The sequence below is a fragment of the Oncorhynchus keta genome, chromosome 2 (genome assembly GCF_023373465.1).
Source record: "Oncorhynchus keta strain PuntledgeMale-10-30-2019 chromosome 2, Oket_V2, whole genome shotgun sequence".
Lineage (NCBI taxonomy): Eukaryota > Metazoa > Chordata > Actinopteri > Salmoniformes > Salmonidae > Oncorhynchus > Oncorhynchus keta.
Window position 1 is genome coordinate 70,844,050 of NC_068422.1, and position 17,667 is coordinate 70,861,716.

A 17,667-nucleotide genomic window follows, 5' to 3' on the forward strand; every position below is an offset into this window, starting at 1 on the left:
AAGCTATACTGTTACACTGGCAATACTAAAGTGCCTATAAGAACATCCAATAGTCAAAAGTTAATGAAATACAAATGGTATAGAGAGAAATAGTCCTATAATTCCTATAATAACTACAACCTAAAATTTCTTACCTTGGAATATTGAAGACTCATGTTAAAAGGAACCACCAGCTTTCATATGTTCTCATGTTCTGAGCAAGGAACGTAAACGTTAGCTTTCTTACATGGCGCATATTGCACTTTTATTTTCTTCTCCAACACTTTGTTTTTGCATTATTTATACCAAATTGAACATGTTTCATTATTTATTTGAGGCTAAATTGATTTTATTGATGTATTATATTAAGTTAAAATAAGTGTTCATTCAGTATTGTTGTAATTGTCATTATTACAATTAAATTTTAAAAATGGCCGATTCATCGGCATCGGCTTTTTTTGAGTCCTCCAATAATCGGTATCGGCGTTGAAAAATCATAATCGGTCGACCTCTAGTTGATACTTTAGTGGCTCTTGATACCCCCATGCCCATCACGGGTTGTTGTGGGAATAGTCACTATGTGGTGCGACGTGGGCGCCCTGACTGCATCAGTCTCAACTGGTGAGTCATTATCACATCCAGCCTGTGCCACTTTCATAGCATTACAGTATGGAACTGACCTACTGCAGGCCAGGCTGACAGTAATGCCCCAGAATAGCCCCAGCCTCACACAATAGCTTTTAGTTGATATGGAGTGAAATGTCAATGACCGCATATTAAATTAAACCAGCTACTGGCTGTTATATGAGGTGTCGAATGACAGGTGATGCCGCATATATCCCTTTGTGTTTCAAAGCTGCTTTATACATGAAATTAAGCTCTCTATAGTTGCCTAGTTTTGTGCCGAGCTACTGTAGGAGTGAAGTTTGTTTGTAATAGGTATGAATGTTTAAACGTTAAAATGAAGTTGGGATCAATCATTTTAAGAAAACTCGCCAGCCGATAAGCAAATTTTTTTTTTTGTTCCCCCCACAAAATTCAAATCACAGTGCAGTTACCACAAAACATATTACTTTCTGTAGACAGTAGGCTATAAAGGCCTGGGGAAAGTTAGGAAGAGTCGAACTTTATGAATTTTTGTTTTAACGGAAAGTTACATGTTTTTCATTTGTCACATCCCTAGTTTGTAGATCATTTTTTATTACATTTTCTAGCCCTTTGTTCTTTTTCAGTTGTTCGTTTTTGTACAGTGCCATCAGCTGAAGCTTTCATGTCTTTATCCGCGCTTCAAAGTGCTGCCGAGGGACTCAAGCATTCAGTTATTGAGCTTACTGACTTTTGCAGTTTAACTACCAGTATCTTCCCTACATATTTCCCCGGCCACGGTGGTTTCCCAGTATGGATGCTATTCGTTTTTCTGCACCTTACATGTGGAACAATCTCAAACACCCTGAAATTGGGGGAATTGGTGCCTCTAGGGCTTTTCAGACTGCTGTTAGGGGACCCTTCATTAATGAACTTATTTGTATTTTATGATTGCATTGTGTGTATGGTTTTGTGTGTATGATTGTGTGGATTAGTTTTTTATGATTAACGTGTATATAGTGCTTTTTTGTATAGATATGTATATTTTTATCTACAGGGCTCATCTGTCAAAATAGTGATACAAAAAAAGTGTGTGTGTGTTATGACACCCATTCCTCAGTTTCATATAGAATTATGCTGAAACTCATTCCTCTTGATTTCCTGTAATTGAATACCAGTGGGTAAAAATATGTGTGGGGGCACAGCGCAGGAGAAACATTAGAAGCATAGCTGCTGCTGGGAGCCAGTAGACCCAGAGTCTTGAGTGAGTGGCCTGAAACAGAAATGAACAGTTCTCCAGTCTGAGATGCCGAAGAGACTCCTGTGTTCTTGTTTCTAGTGAAGCAACCAGGAGGAGTGGGGCTTTTGGAAGAGGCAGGGGGGTGTCGGACACGGTCTGTCTATATTTCGGAAGGCACAGTTGCAACAAGGCTGAGGTTTGGCTGGAATGGGAGTACTGCCCTTTAAAGCCTTGGTGCAGCTCTCTGTGACTGGGTTGAGTTCAGTTCCATAAAGAGGCAGACCACTGGGGTTACTTCAGTCTGAGGGGCTTGTGCGTTTGGGTCGTGGCTCCACAGAAGAGTGCCTGACCTCCCCTGACTACTAGCCTTACAGGGCAGCCCTGAGAGGAATGTAGAGCTATTTTGGCTATGTGCAACCGCTAATGATTGTAATCACAGAGCAGAACGGGACTCTGAGAAGTTTTTCCTCCTCAGCAGTTCTCTTGCCATACCACGCTCACTACTGTCTCCCAGAGATTAGAGCATTAGACGAATGGCACGTCGGCTCCGCTTGCACTTTGCGTCGAGAAGAAGCAACACGGATCCTCTGTCAGAGAGCCTGAGCAGCCATGGTGAGGAGAGCGGTCTCTGTGTGTCAACACGCAGCCCCACAGAGATCCTAGCGTACAGCTCTGTCCAAATGAAGGTGATTCCAGGGAAGCTAGCCTTGGCTTTGCCTCCCCTGTCCCCGGAATACGGTAATTTACAGCGCTACTCATCCGTATTTATACCCAAGGTGAACACCGTCAGCAAGAAGAGTACTCTGCAGATCTCCCTGCAGCCCTGTGGCAAGCTGAATGGAGAGCTGGAGAACAGCACTGAGGGCGGGGAGCCAGGGGTCTGCGAGGTGGGAGCAGGCAGTGGCTCAGACGGGGTATCCTGTAGCAGCAGCACGGCCAGTGACGCAGGCTACTGCAGCAGCAGCAGCATCTTTGAGCCAGAGTTCCCAGATCAGCGTAGGGCATCCCATGAGAGAAGTCTGCCCCGTAGGAAAGCCAGGGTCCCCCTGAGACGCTGCTCCTCCCTGGTTATATTTCCAAGGAGCCCCTGTAATACACCACCAGCCTCCCCGGTCAGCCCTGTGGCACTACCCGCCTTGCCTCTAGCCAGGGGCTCCTACCAGACTTCTCACCAGCTCCAGTTGTCCCCCAGTGAGCCCCCGCAGGAGGACGAGACGGGTACCTCAAAAGCGTCCATCGCCACGGCGATGAACGGCCTACGACTCTCTAAAGGCAGCTTTCCGTCAACTGAGTTCAGAGACGCCAGGCCCATGGTGCATTTTAACATTCCCCTTCCAGATAAACCTAAAGACAAAATGGAGGAGTGTGAGAAGACTGACCACTCGGCTACGTTAGACAGACCGTGTCGCGACAAGGCCGACCTATCGGCAAATTTAGACCAACACTCCAGTGTGCTACTGCACTTTGCCCACCAGCGACCAATGTCTGGGAAGGCATCTAGAAACAGAACAACAGTCAATGTTGAATGTCCTGAATCTCCAACCCAGGCCCCTCAGTCGGAGGGTGAATGTTGCCCTCGCCACATTAAGCTGTTTCGCAGCACTTCTGCTTGCTTTCTCCCCTCAACTAAACTTTCAGAGAGGAGCCACATTGCCGGTCTCGCAGACAATGGAAATGGACAGGAAATGCCTGAGGAAAACCATTGTCATCACGCCTTACAAAGGAGCTTTTCTCTGGAAGTCCCCTACCATAATACTAGTATTTCATGTCACGTTTCCAACCAAAAACTATCTAACTCTCCACATGTGCACATCCATGTGTCCCATGGCTCTGGGGCAAGGGTCTCTAGCCCTGTCATTGATGTAAACATTAACCACAAAGGGGATCACATACAAAAGAGCCCTGCAAGAAAGACCACGGTGAGTTTTTTCCTTCACTGGGTGGGGTAGGATAGGAGCTTAGCAAGGCTGAGAATAGAGAGAAATTAGGCCAATGCTTTGGCCAAATGTAGTAGAACGGGTGGTACATTTATTGGTTAAATTATAGAATTTATGTTTTCAACTGTGTAGTGTGATAGTGTATTGGCTCATTGTGGTTGGTCTGTATTTGAACCATTTCACTTCTAACCTCAATAAATAGAGATTGTGGTATTCACTAAGTGGGGTATTTATGTTGTACTTGTTATGTTCGTCACCCATAAGATGGCGTATCTGAAATGCTCCATTAGATTCCATTTTAAATATGTTGTGCTGTTTAGTAAAGCAGTAAACCTACTCTCTAAGAGCGATGGCTAAGAGTTTGTGTGTAACTTTCAGTGATGTCCATTTGATAATGCTACCTCCTTAATTGCTCAGTGCTCAGTCTGTACCCTACATGTTTCTCTGTTTACTCAGCCTTTGGGCTCCCTGCGAGCAAGCAGGAGCAAAGTTCAGTAACTGAGAAGACAGCTACAGCTAAGTCATGCGATTAACAAGCCCAATGTGGACAAAAATTCAAAGGTATTCAGTTGTATAACAGTAAACCATTAACATACTTGCACCCAGCAAAATGCTAAAAGAGAAAGAAAAGAAAGCATCCCTCTTGCAATACTTGTCTGTGGCAGCCTTGTGAGTGTTTCTGTACACACGTGCTTTGGTTAAGAGGGGTTCTCTGTTTTTATTATTCTATTAGTGCTTTGAGTAATCAGTTTAAGTATTTACCCCTGACTAAATTTAGTTGTGGGAAAAGCAGGGCCCCCCGTCTCGCTATAAATAAAGCTCTTCTGAAATATTCCCCCCGACTCCAGATAGTCTGTCCCGCTGTTGCCCTGGCCAGACCTATGAATTCAAATTGAACAACGTGATACTAGAGTAGCGCTCATTTATGCCAGCCTTCCGCAGGCCTGGGGATCATGTTATGTAGGTAGAGGGTGTTTGGAGACGGAGTCTTTTACAGTAAAAGGATGGTGTGTTCCCTTCCTCGCGGGTCCCCCTGCTAGACCGTGTTTGTAAAGCATCATGTGTCAGTCCTTCTCCCCCTCTATCACTCATGTTCCCTTGCTCCCTCTCCCTCTTTGCATTTAGCAGCTTGTCAAGTAAGACCTGCACCAGCAATTAGCCAAAGCTGCTATCTTTATAACAGCTGAACTCTTATATAAATCTCATTTAGGACATGAGAGACCCTCCGCTGCATATCTCTTGCTTAAGCCCAGCAGGTCATAAGCATCTGCGCTCCTGTTTTATGACTTATTTTAATCCAGTGATAGCCTCCTAGTGAAGCTCCTCTGGAAACATAATCTGAATAACAGTTGCAAGACATGTTTATTACATTTATTCCACAGGACACTTTTGTTGATATTTTTGACTGGTATATTCTACTTTTATTAGCTCCAATCAGTACTGTTGCCAGGAAATGGCTTGTGCTATTTAAAGAGGGCTGACTGATACCATATGTTCCTGTATTTTGACACTGTTAGTCTCAAAGTAAGAGTTCTCTCTGATGTAGGGAAAACTAGATACTCAAAACGCTGGTGTATGTGTAGCCTGTCAGTGGAGCGTGAAGAGAAGGTAGACAAAAGCGTGCTGCCAGAATTAGCCACGCGGTGAGAGCTTTGAAGTCCGAGGCGAGCCCTCATGGCCTCCACTGTGGCTACATCTCCTCCCTCCTTACTTACTTTCTCTCCGTCTCACTGTCTTTCCCACTCTCTTCTTCCCTCTGCCTCTCTGTGTTCCTTGCCTATTTCTTGTGAGCTGACCAGATGCCTTTTGGACATTGACAAGGCACCATCTTGATATGAGCCCTGATACCTCACTGAGCCTGATAAGTGACCATTTCTCCTGATCAGTCGATACACCTTAGCCCCTATTTGGCTGTTTAAAGGGCAAAAGAGTAGCAGCCCCAGAATCATGATCAGCAGCTCAGTGTTGTGGCCAAACACAGAGGATAAACAAGACACCAAGCATGAGAATGAGATGAATGACAGTCTCATAATGTAAACATTGAATCTCCCTAATCATGACGATCAGTCCCCAGGCAGTGAAGTTCAACAGAGCTCAAAGGTCATGCTCGTTTTTTGCATCACATCTGAGTGTTGTCCTGGATGATGCAAGAATGACCTGCTTTTCCTTCCAAGGTCGTGTAAAGATACTGTACAGTAGCAGAGCTGTTGGCAAACACTGTTTTCCAAGACCAAGCTGGTTGACTACAGTAATCAGACTATCGATAATGAATAACAGGTGACCGAATGCGTTGTTCCCTCTAATTTTTGCAGCACTGAGCAAATTTAAGGTCTGCTGAGAGCAAACTTCAATGTTGTGAAAATTCTGTGTAACTTCCTTTGTGAACACTGAGGTTGTAGACCCTTTAATTTACTATTTTAATAGTGACCAGGTAGGCTACTGTGACTATTTCATAATAATCTAGCCCTACCAGAGTGGCCTACCATAAAAAAAACTATGAAGAAAATGCATCACATAACATTTTAACATGGAAATAGCGGTTCTATCATTCAGCCTACAGAAGCGGCCAATGTGTAGTGTTCAATGTAGGCCTACATTCCTTGAGACTTTGGAAAAAAAACATGCAAGCTTGGCATTAACCTGTTTATCCACTTGTCCTTCAGATGAGGTGACTGAACATTTTGTTTTGATGCAAGAAACCACTTTACAAAATAAAATATATTATTATCCCCATACCGTTATTACAGAGAATCAGACAAATTATGCTACTCTCTGCCTATTGACTACTTAGCTCATTCAAGCCTTTTTTAAAATACAACACTGGCCATTTAGGACAACAACAAAAACACCTCTTTCCCTAACTCGCTTTTCAAAGATGGCTAGAAATGTTCACATTTTGTGCACTTGTAGGAAGCAATCACTCCCACATTTCTGACTACAAATTAGCTATAAATTGGCTAATAAATCACTAACTAGCAAAGAATATGACCAAATGTACACACGTGGCTACATGCAGCTCTCGCTTTGATCTCAAAACAAGTGCATAATAATCGTTCATGCTGTAAAACAGTCCAGTTCAAAGTGAATGGCACAAATCCGTATATGGCAATGGTTGATTTGCATATAGGTCTACTGCAGCTCTGATTTGGTTATGGCGCACGTAGTGTGCAGGCCTGAGTCCTGCCTGCCAATGCAATAGAAATCCTACCCCGATGTGCTCTGCCAACAAAATCTCTTGCGTAGTTAGTTTTGTATAATAATTATTGCGTAATTCATTTTATTTTGTTATGTTGCATTGAAAGTGGCTATTGCATTGAATCAAAATGCACGCAGAGACGTACAAATGCTATCCATGAGTTCATCTGACTCCGAGGAAGTGGATAAAGGGCTTCATTGCTAGAATCCTGACGTTTCCCTTTAACTAGATATAATTTTTCCAGATAGGGTCCCCAGCATTTTCTGATGTCAATTTGGGGTTGTGTGCAGTGCCATTTATTTGGAACACCTTGTCTAATAGAACTATGTGTATAATGTGCCAATGAATACATTTACAACTAAATCATCCATGAGGGCTGATGGCACGTGCTGTAAAGGTGACTGTATCATGGAAAATGATTATCTAGCTTGGCTAGTCGTGTGTGTGTGTGTGTGTGTGTGTGTGTGTGTGTGTGTGTGTGTGTGTGTGTGTGTGTGTGTGTGTGTGTGTGTGTGTGTGTGTGTGTGACTCATACCTTTTGCACTTGAGACGTAGGTAGGTGTGTGTGTGTGACTCATACCTTTTGCACTTGAGAGGTAGGTAGGTGTGTGTGTGCGTGCGAGCCGGCAAACATGCCGATACATTGTAACCACTCCCTTTTTTGTTGGACTGACTCATGAATGACTACTGTACATGACTCCCCATTACAATCTCTTATATCCTTCCACAGACACGTGATGACTTTCTGGGGCAGGTGGACGTGCCATTACACCAGATACCGGTGAGTCAAGTGCAAGGAAATTGTTTATTTAGCACTTGCATAATGTATGTGGAAACCAATTTTCCTAAATCAACATAATATAATATAATAATAATAATAATATAATAATATAATAATAATAATAATATAATATAAATAATAATAATATAATATAAATAATAATAATATAAATAATATAATAATATAATAAATAATAATATATAATAATAATAATATAATATAATAATAATAATATAATAATAATAATATAATAAATAATAATAATAATAATATAATAATAATAATAATAATAAATAATATATGCCATTTAGCAGACGCTTTTATCCAAAGTGACTTACAGTCATGTGTGCATACATTCTACGTATGGGTGGTCCCGGGGATCGAACCCACTACCCTGGCGTTACAAGCGCCATGCTCTACCAACTGAGCTACAGAAGGACCACAACATGTTTCCAAGTAGGCTATTCTGTGCTGTTTGGTGTTCCATGTTCTCCTTTAGATATCATTTGTTGGAGATCTGTACACTTTACATAGTTATCTTCACCCATGAACTCTTCATAGGCGCACTCATGTAAACATACCCCTAAACATACCCCTCATGTTCCACAACGTTGTCCATAGTTATGGAAATACAGTCCTCCATGTTTGTTACTTTTTCCTACCTTTGGATGGCATTTACAGTAGACCTACTGTACATCTGTCCACTGTCTATACAGGACTTGTTTATTGTTCATATATTATACAGTTACTGCATGCGTAGATGTTATACAGCAAATATCTTTATAGAGCATTTCAAATGGTTTTTAAATACTTTTATTTTTGTTTATTTTTTCAGACAGAAAATCCTAACATTGAAAGGCCATACACATTCAAGGATTTTCTACTTCACCCGAGAAGGTTGGCATTATTTCATGATTATTCAAGCTGCTTATCCTTCCTGGTTTAACATGGATTTACTTTGTGACATTTTTATCACATTCAGCCTCTTGGCATTGCATAAATTAATTTGAATAATATATTGAGTTCCATTCCAGTGAGTTTGCCTAACATTCAATAACCTTATTTCCTGAGGTGTATAAATTAAGCTCAAATAACATGAGGTACATATTGATTTTACCTCGGAGAAAGCTCAATTTCATGTTTGAGTCCGTCACAATGATAAATTGTTCAAATGACATTTATTGTGTATTTGATACACCTAAGAGGCTCACATTACTCTCATTTAGAAAGTGCACTGTTTTCCATGTATTTTTTTTTGTAAAGTGTTTACTTTTTGTTTTGATGTAGTCACAAATCCAGGGTCAAGGGTCATCTCCGTCTGAAGATGACCTACCTACCCAAAAACAACTCAGAGGATGCTGCAGAACAGACTGAAGACATGGATGTAAGACCGCCACCCACCCAACCTACCCCTATCTCCTGCCCTCTGTCCCCCCTGACCCCCTGATATTGAATATTCCCACGCCGTCACCCCCCTCCTCCTTTGATTAGACTGTGTATAATCTACGTGCCTTGGCTATTGCTCAGTCGGCGTGCTTCAGTATATACATGTAACAGCATATTGGTGCTCAGAGCCAGGAGAAAAGACACTAGGCTTGTTTTACCAATGTCAAGCCAAGATGGCTGATTGCCTGCCATCTCCCTCCTGATGTAGTTTTGATAAAACCAGCCTGTCATCATTCTTGAACATGCTTAATGTAAGCAGTGGCTAGGAACACCATGTCCAAAAGGCCAATCTATATTTGTCTCACCATGGGTCACTTCAATAAATTACAAGTCCCTATGATTGCCACTGAATTTTCTGAGTAGTGGCCAAGACCTTGTTTGACTTGAACAAACGTATGTAGAGGATTTGGGCAATGTTGACGTCTGCATGTGCCGTGTTGTGTAACAGTTGTTTTTGTTGTGCAGCCTAGCTGGGAGTTTCTAGAGGGCCAGGACATGTCCGGTCCCAGGCATAACCACCTGCTGCCTGCAATGCCCCCTGGCTGGGAGGAGAGGCAGGACAACCTGGGCAGGACCTACTATGTCAACCACGAAACCAGGACGACACAGTGGCACAGGCCCATAGTACAGTAAGTCAGGGGTTCTCCTGTCATGTCCTTTATTCTGACAGCTTGAACTTAATCTAGCACTATTTCAACACAATGGTAGTATTGGAATACAGTAACACCTGATTGATCAAGAGATGAGAAGTTGACTGTGAGTGTGTGTGTTTCCCTGTGTAGAGACAGCCAGGTGGAGGCAGAGCAAAGGCAGAACATCCACATGGAGGCCCAGCACGCCTTCACCGCCCGCAGGCAGATCTCTGACCAAGAGGACTCCAACGACAGACACGAGTCTCCTGAGGTAACTTTCAAGTCAATCGAAGTTCAATTAATGTATTGAAAAATTCACATTAAAGTTTAATGACACTTTAAATTCATAAATTGAATTACAGTTATTCTCCTGAATTGGATATTGAAATGGAGACGAGACTCTATTATATCCTTTTGCTGTCTCTGGTACGATTATGAAACAACTGTACGTGGTGTGCAGTCCAACTATACGACCTATCTAAGGTATATAGGGCCGGACCTAAACTCAGCAAAAAAAGAAAAGTCCCTTTTTCAGGACCCTGTCTTTCAAAGATAATTTGTAAAAATCCAAATAACTTCACAGATCTTCATTGTAAAGTGTTTAAACACAGTTTCCCATGCTTGTTCAATGAACCACAAACAATTAATGAACATGCACCTGTGGAATGGCCGTTAAAACACTAACAGCTTACAAATTAAAGTCACAGTTATGAAAACTTAGGACACTTGTGAGCTGACCAGATGAGATCTTTGTACTGACTCTGAAAAACACCAAAAGAAAGATGCCCAGGGTCCCTGCTCATCTGCATGAACGTGCCTTAGGCATAATGCAAAGGGGCATGAGGACTGTAGATGTGGCCAGGGCAATAAATTGCCATGTCTGTACTGTGAGACGCCTAAGACAGAGCTACAGGGAGACCGGACAGACAGTTGTTCGTCCTCGCAATGGCAGACCACGTGTAACAACACCTGCACAGGATCGGTACATCCAAACATCACACCTGCGGGACAGGTACAGGATGGCAACAACATCTGCCCGAGTTACACCAGGAAAGCAGAATCACTCCATCAGTGCTCAGACTGTCCACAATAGGTTGAGAGAGGCTGGACTGAGGGCTTGTAGGCCTGTTGTAAGGCAGGTCCTCACCAGACATCACCGGCAACAACGTCGCCTGTGGGCACAAACCCATCTTCGCTGGACCAGACAGGACTGTCGAAAAGGTGCTTTACACTGACAAGTCGCAGTTTTGTCTCACCAGGGGTGATGGTCGGATTCGTGTTAATCGTCGAAGGAATGAACATTACACTGAGGCCTGTACTCTGGAGTGTGATCGATTTGGAGGTGGAGGGTCCGTCATGGTCTGGGGCGGTGTATCGCAGCATCATCGGACTGAGCTTGTCATTGCAGGCAATCTCAACACTGTGCGTTACAGGGAAGACATCCTCCCTCATGTGGTACCCTTCCTGCAGGCTCATCCTGACGTGACCCTCCAGCATGACAATGCCACCAGCCATACTGCTCATTCTGTGCATGATCTCGTGCAAGACAGGAATGTCAGTGTTCTGCCATGGCCAGCGAAGAGCCTGGATCTCAATCCCATTGAGCATGTCTGGGACCTGTTGGATCGGAGGGTGAGGGCTAGGACCATTCCCCCCAGATATGTCCGGGAACTTGCATGTGTCTTGGTGGAAGACTGGGGTAACATTTCACATGCCGAACTGGCAAATCTGGTGCAGTCCATGAGGGGGAGATGCACTGCAGTTCTTATTGCAGCTGGTGGCCACACCAGATACTGACTGTTACTTTAGATTTTGATCCCCCTTTGTTCAGGGACACATCATTCCATCTCTGTTAGTCACATATCTGTGGAACATGTTCAGTTTGTCTCAATTGTTGAATCTTGTTAGGTTCATACAAATATTTACACGTTTGCTGAAAATAAACGCAGTTGACAGTGAGGATGTTTCTTTTTTTGCTGAGTTTATAAGGACAATATCTTACGACCATGTGTTCTGGTCCTAGCCCCTCTCTTTAGAGGCTGCTAACCGAGCAAATTACTAAATGTCAGGAAGGCCCTTAACAAGATCAAGTTCAGGATCAGGGTGTTCCTCAAAGTCCCCCAAAAAAGTTGCACTACTGAAGTCATATGACATGTCAGTTTTGTGTAATAACGTCACTCCGTGCCAGAACAAGTAGGCCAGAACTGTTTTCTTAGCTTATAGCCAGATAAGAAGACAGTGACGTAACACTATCAAGACATCCTTCAGATGTTAAACTCTTAATTTGTCTTGTTTCCTGTCTGCTCCAGAGCTGGGAAATCATGACAGAGGATGAGTCCACCTTGTACAACAGCCAGCGCTCCCCCCCTCCACCCCACTCCCCCCTGGAGTTTCACTCCTTCTGTGATGAGCTCAGTCGCCTCCAGGCCTCGGGTGCCACATCCGGCAACCGACGTACCTCCCTCCAGGTGAATAATTTACTGGCCGGCGCTGACCGGGCTCCCGTTATTAATCAACCGACACCCAAAGCCTCCTGGGGATACGCGTCCTCCACAGTTCCAAGAAGGGACTGAAACACACGTTATAGCTTGTGTTATAACAACACAGCTATAATCAGTCCCTCCAGGATTTCGCTGGGATTTTTTGTGATATGCAAAAATTACTGATTTTGCGACGTAAATTCGAACATTTTACATGGCAATATGCAAAGTTTTTCTGTGTGGCTTGATTGAACCATATTATGCAGTATATGTGCACTGCTGATTGGTTGGAGTTGGAAGTCCTTGCATAATATTGTTGATTTAAAAAAAAAACACATTTCAAATGCAATTGCGTAATCTTGGAGGGACTGTAATATTTTAGTGTAAGACGGGTATTAGTGCCTGTCTAGAGCTGGAGAATATGTGCCTATTAACACGTGTATGGGTAATGACTGTGGTTTCTGTCGTCTTGCTCTCTTCAGCTGCAGGGCCCTTCCAGTCATTCAAGTCACTCCAGTCGCAGAGGCAGTGCCCAGACTCTGACCGTAGAGGAACACCCTGTTCATCCTGTGGTGTGTTGCATTCCCTGAATCCCCTCCGCCCTCACACACACACACACACACACACACACACCGAAGCACAACACTCCTGTATTACAGCAGTATTTGTGGGATAGGGTCATCTGAGCTCAGGTTTAGCATGTAAGTGTGGCTTCCATAGTTTTCCGAGATGATGCAAGGACAGTGAGAATGCAGTCATTAGGTTTGAGCATGTAGCTCAGTGATTCAGAGGAAGTTATTGTTCTATTCACTTGAGGTATTGTTGTATGGATTGTTTGATGCCTCTCTCTCTCTTTATGTTGTTCAATAGTTGTTAGCAACCTCAGCGGGGCTGCCTCCAGGCTGGGAGGAGAAGCAGGATAGTAAGAGCAGACCCTACTACGTTAATCACAACAGCAGGATAACCACTTGGACACGGCCACTCATCCAGGTAGGCTGCATTCCTCCTTCTTTTGCTCTCACTCTCTCTCAAACCACGGTGCACTGAAGAAGTATTCAAAGTCATGTCAAAAGCCAATCAGGACCTACTTAACTTGTGTAGTTCCAGTGCCTTCGGAAAGTATTTAGACCCCTTGACTTTTTCCACATTTTGGTAGGTTACAGCCTTATTCTAAAAATGATTACATTGTTTTTCCCCCTCATCATTCACAATATCCCATAATGACAAAGCAAAAACAGGTTTTTAGAAACTTTTGCTAATTTTATTTTTAAAAAGTAATCAGTCCCTTACTCAGTACTTTGTTGAAGTACCTTTGGCAGCGATTACAGCAACGAGTACTCTTGGGTATGACGCTACAAGCTTGGCACACCTGTATTTGGGGAATTTCTCCCATTATTCTCTGCAGATGCTCTCAAGCTCTGTGGGGTTGGATGGAGAGCGTTGCTGCACAGCTATTTTCAGGTTTCCAAATATGTTTGATCAGGTTGAAGTTCCTGTTCCACTCAAGAACATTCAGAGACTTGTTCCGAAGCCCTGCGTTGTCTTGCCTGTGTGCTTAGGGTCGTTGTCATGTTGGAAGGTGAACCTTCACCCCAGTCTGAGGTCCTGAGCGCTCTGGAGCAGGTTTTCATCAAGGATCTCTCTGTGCTTTTCTCCGTTTGTCTTTGCCTCGATCTTGACTAGTTTCCCAGTCCTTGCTGCTGAAACACATCCCCACAGCATGACTGGCCACCACACTTCACCATAGGGATGGTGCCAGGTTTCCTCCAGATGTTATGCTTGGCGTTCAGGCCAAACAATTCAATCTTGGTTTCATCAGACCAGAGAATCATGTTTTTCATGGTCAGAGTCCTTTAGGTGCCTTCTGGCAAACTACAAGCGGGCTGTCATGTGCCTTTTACTGAGGAGTGGCTTCCGTCTGGCCACTCTACCATAAAGGCCTGATTGGTGGAGTGCTGCAGAGATGGTTGTCCTTCTGGAAGTTTCTCCCATCTCCACAGAGGGACTCTAGAGCTCTGTCAGAGTGACTATCAAGGCCCTTCTCCCCCGATTGTTCAATTTGGCAGGGCAGCCAGCTCTAGGAAGAGTCTTGGTTGTTACAAACATCTTCCATTTAAGAATGATGGAGACCCAGTCGAGTCACGCGAGCAGTGTCGATAGACCCTATTCTGCAGATAACATACTGTGCATCTGTAGCCGCAGGACTAACCTCCCAACAGACATTACAATGGGCTTTTACACCCGGCCAACATCAAGAGCCTGCAAAGTACTTATAGGAGACTTAAACCCTTTACCCGTCTGTATTACTAGCGTCACCACCAGCTGGGCGTCGGCCACTGTGTTCTTGTGGACCTTCAAATCTGCAGAAATGTTTTGATGCCCTTACCCAGATCTGTGCCTCAATACAATCCTGTCTTGAAGCTCTACAGACAATTCCTTCGACCTCATGGCTTGGTTTTTGCTTTGACATGCACTGTCAACTGTGGGACCTTTTTATATGGACAGGTGTGTGCCTTTTCAAATCATGTCCCATCAATTGAATTTACCACATGTGGACTCCAATACAGTTGTAGAAACATCTCCAGGATGATCAATGGAAATGTGATGCACCTGAGTTCAATTTCGAGTCTCATAGCAAAGGGTCTGAATACTTATGTAAATAAGGTATTTCGGTTTTCACTTTGTAGTTATGGGGCTATTGCTGAGGATAATTTTGAATTGAATCAATTATCAATTTTAGACTACGGCTGTAACGTAACGTGGAAAAAGTCAAGGGGTCTGAGTACTTTCCGAAAACACTGTAGATAATGTTGATATAGGATCCAGTCCACCCTCTTATTGAGTATACCAATAGTGTTAATCCTCATCTCTCCTTCCATGTTCCAGATAACCTCAGAGGCAGCAGCCCAGGCTCTTCTATCCCAGAACGCCACTGTGTACCAGCCCCCCATGCTCCCTCCTGAGGGCTCCCCCCAGCACTCCCCCGGCTCACAGAGGGAGTGTGGCTTCATGCCGGCGGGCTGGGAGGTCCGTAATGCCCCAAACGGAAAACCCTTCTTCATCGACCACAACACTAAGACCACTTCCTGGGTGAGAGAGCAAGCACCTGCATACCGCCATTCTTAAAAGGACATGCAGTACCAGTCAAAAGTTTGTATACACTTACACATTCAAGGGTTTTTCTTTATTTGTACTATTTTCTACATTGTAGAGTAACAATGAAGACATCAAAACTATGAAATAACACACATGGAATCATGTAGTAACCAAAAAAGTGTAAAACAATTCAAAATATATTTTATATTTGAGATTCTTCAAAGTAGCTACCCTTTGCCATGATGACAGCTTTGCACACTCTTGGCATTCTCTCAACCAGCTTCATGAGGAATGCTTTTCCAACAGTCTTGAAGGAGTTCCCACATATGCTGAGCACTTGTTGGCTACATTTCCTTCACTCTGCGGTCCAACTCATCCCAAACCATCTCAATTGGGTTGAGGTCAGGTGATTGTGGAGGCCAGGTCATCTGATGCAGCACTCCATCACTCTCGTTCTTGGTCAAATAGCCCATACACAGCCTGGAGGTGTGCTTTGGGTCATTGTCCTGTTGAAAAACAAATGTTGATCCCACTAAGTGCAAACCAGATGGGATGGCGTATCTCTGTAGAATGCTTCCTGTTTGTGTGACTTATTTCCTGTTTATCTGGCTGTGAACAGGAAGACCCCAGATTGAAGATTCCTGTGCACATGAGGAGGAGACCTTCGCTAGACCCAACTGACCTCGGGCCAATGCCGGTAAACTTTACAATAATATCATACCCAATAATAGCATTCTAAGAAGGCAATTAGCAGCCCAATGTGATGAGCCTCTTATAGTTGAAAATTGCTGAGTGAATGGTTGATTTTTAAGGGGGGAAATGATGGTGGGAGTAATGTTTGTACTATCCCTTATCTTAGCCTGGCTGGGAGGAGAGGGTCCACAGTGATGGGAGGATATTCTACATAGATCACAGTATGTATGACATGTATTAAAATTAGTGAAAAATGCATACGCCGACTACCAATGCTGAATAAATCTGATGTATTTTCAGATACGAAGAACACACAATGGGATGATCCCAGATTGCAGAATTCAGCCATAACTGGACCAGTAAGTACAGATTATATATTTTAAAAGCTATAGCTAGAGATTTTTATTTATTAGATTCCGATTGGGTCATATTGCATTCCTCATAAATTACTCTTTCTCTTTTTGGAGTCAGGTTCTCCAGGTTGGCCATAAAACCGCGTAATTCATAATGTGTTCATAATTGATTTCCGGTCATTTGATCTCCCATCCTTCTCTATTTTAGGCTGTGCCTTACTCCAGAGACTATAAACAGAAGTATGAATACTTCCGGAAGAAGATGAAGAAACCAGTAAGCATTGTTTTCATTTCACAATTAGGCCAGATATACAGAACATTCAAACTGTAAAAGCCTATCTTGTCTTTCTTTCAATCATCCTCACAATATCTTCTATGACATTTAGTCTAGCTACATCCCCTGACCTGATGTCAACTCAGCTCTTCAGTAGAAAGTCCACTCACTCAGCCTGCTCTATCTCCAATTCCAGGCTGACATCCCCAATCGCTTTGAGATGAAGCTCAGGCGGAACGCCGTGCTAGAGGACTCCTACAGACGAATCCTGTCAATCAAGAGGGCCGACTTCCTGAAGGCTCGGCTGTGGGTGGAGTTTGAGGGAGAGAAGGGCTTGGATTACGGTGGCGTGGCCAGGGAGTGGTTCTTCCTCATCTCCAAGGAGATGTTCAACCCCTATTATGGGCTGTTTGAGTATTCTGCCACGTGAGTATTTGAATGTGTTAGAATTCCATTTTCAGGCAAGGCAAAATGGAACATGCCCTCAATGGGGCTTGTTAGTGAATAACATCTCTGACAGCATTATGAATCACTTTAATGAGGGAATATGTTCTGGAATGGATCAGAGAAGGATTTGGATGACTTTAGAGCTGTTTTAAGTTTCTCCTCTGCCTGTTCTGTGTCAGGGACAACTACACTCTGCAGATCAACCCCAACTCAGGCCTCTGCAATGAGGACCACCTGTCCTACTTCAAGTTCATTGGCCGTGTGGCAGGCATGGCTGTCTACCATGGCAAGCTGCTGGATGGTGAGTCTCACTGCTGGGGATTTTGCTCATGAACTTTGTGTTTGCTAAGAGTGGAGGACAGCTCTATGCTTGGGCCACAAGGATTAGGTGTGTGTTGAACAGATCCTGACATGTAATTTTTTTTCTAGCCTTCTTCATCAGGCCTTTCTACAAGATGATGTTGCAGAAGCCCATTACTCTACAGGACATGGAATCTGTGGTAGGTGCCTAATACTATCTAGATTACT

General features: G+C 43.6%; 1 protein-coding gene across 2 annotated transcripts in view; it reads left to right on the forward strand.

The window, feature by feature from the left end:
* LOC118362438 (E3 ubiquitin-protein ligase NEDD4-like) overlaps nt 1-17,667 on the forward strand; it is a 41,234-nt gene that overhangs the window by 19,557 nt on the left and 4,010 nt on the right. The window contains exons 1-17 of one of the 2 annotated variants that reach the window (XM_052482011.1): nt 1,598-3,723; nt 7,668-7,718; nt 8,554-8,615; nt 9,006-9,102; nt 9,630-9,793; nt 9,947-10,067; nt 12,106-12,264; nt 12,759-12,848; nt 13,147-13,266; nt 15,163-15,366; nt 15,992-16,069; nt 16,232-16,286; nt 16,366-16,424; nt 16,627-16,692; nt 16,889-17,118; nt 17,319-17,440; nt 17,569-17,639. In XM_052482011.1, coding sequence (XP_052337971.1) covers nt 2,338-3,723; nt 7,668-7,718; nt 8,554-8,615; nt 9,006-9,102; nt 9,630-9,793; nt 9,947-10,067; nt 12,106-12,264; nt 12,759-12,848; nt 13,147-13,266; nt 15,163-15,366; nt 15,992-16,069; nt 16,232-16,286; nt 16,366-16,424; nt 16,627-16,692; nt 16,889-17,118; nt 17,319-17,440; nt 17,569-17,639 — 3,135 coding nt within the window. In that variant the 5' untranslated portion in view covers nt 1,598-2,337. Of the gene's footprint in view, nt 1-1,597; nt 3,724-7,667; nt 7,719-8,553; nt 8,616-9,005; nt 9,103-9,629; nt 9,794-9,946; nt 10,068-12,105; nt 12,265-12,758; nt 12,849-13,146; nt 13,267-15,162; nt 15,367-15,991; nt 16,070-16,231; nt 16,287-16,365; nt 16,425-16,626; nt 16,693-16,888; nt 17,119-17,318; nt 17,441-17,568; nt 17,640-17,667 lie in introns of those variants that run through there. The other variant, XM_052482012.1, reaches the window with a different exon arrangement.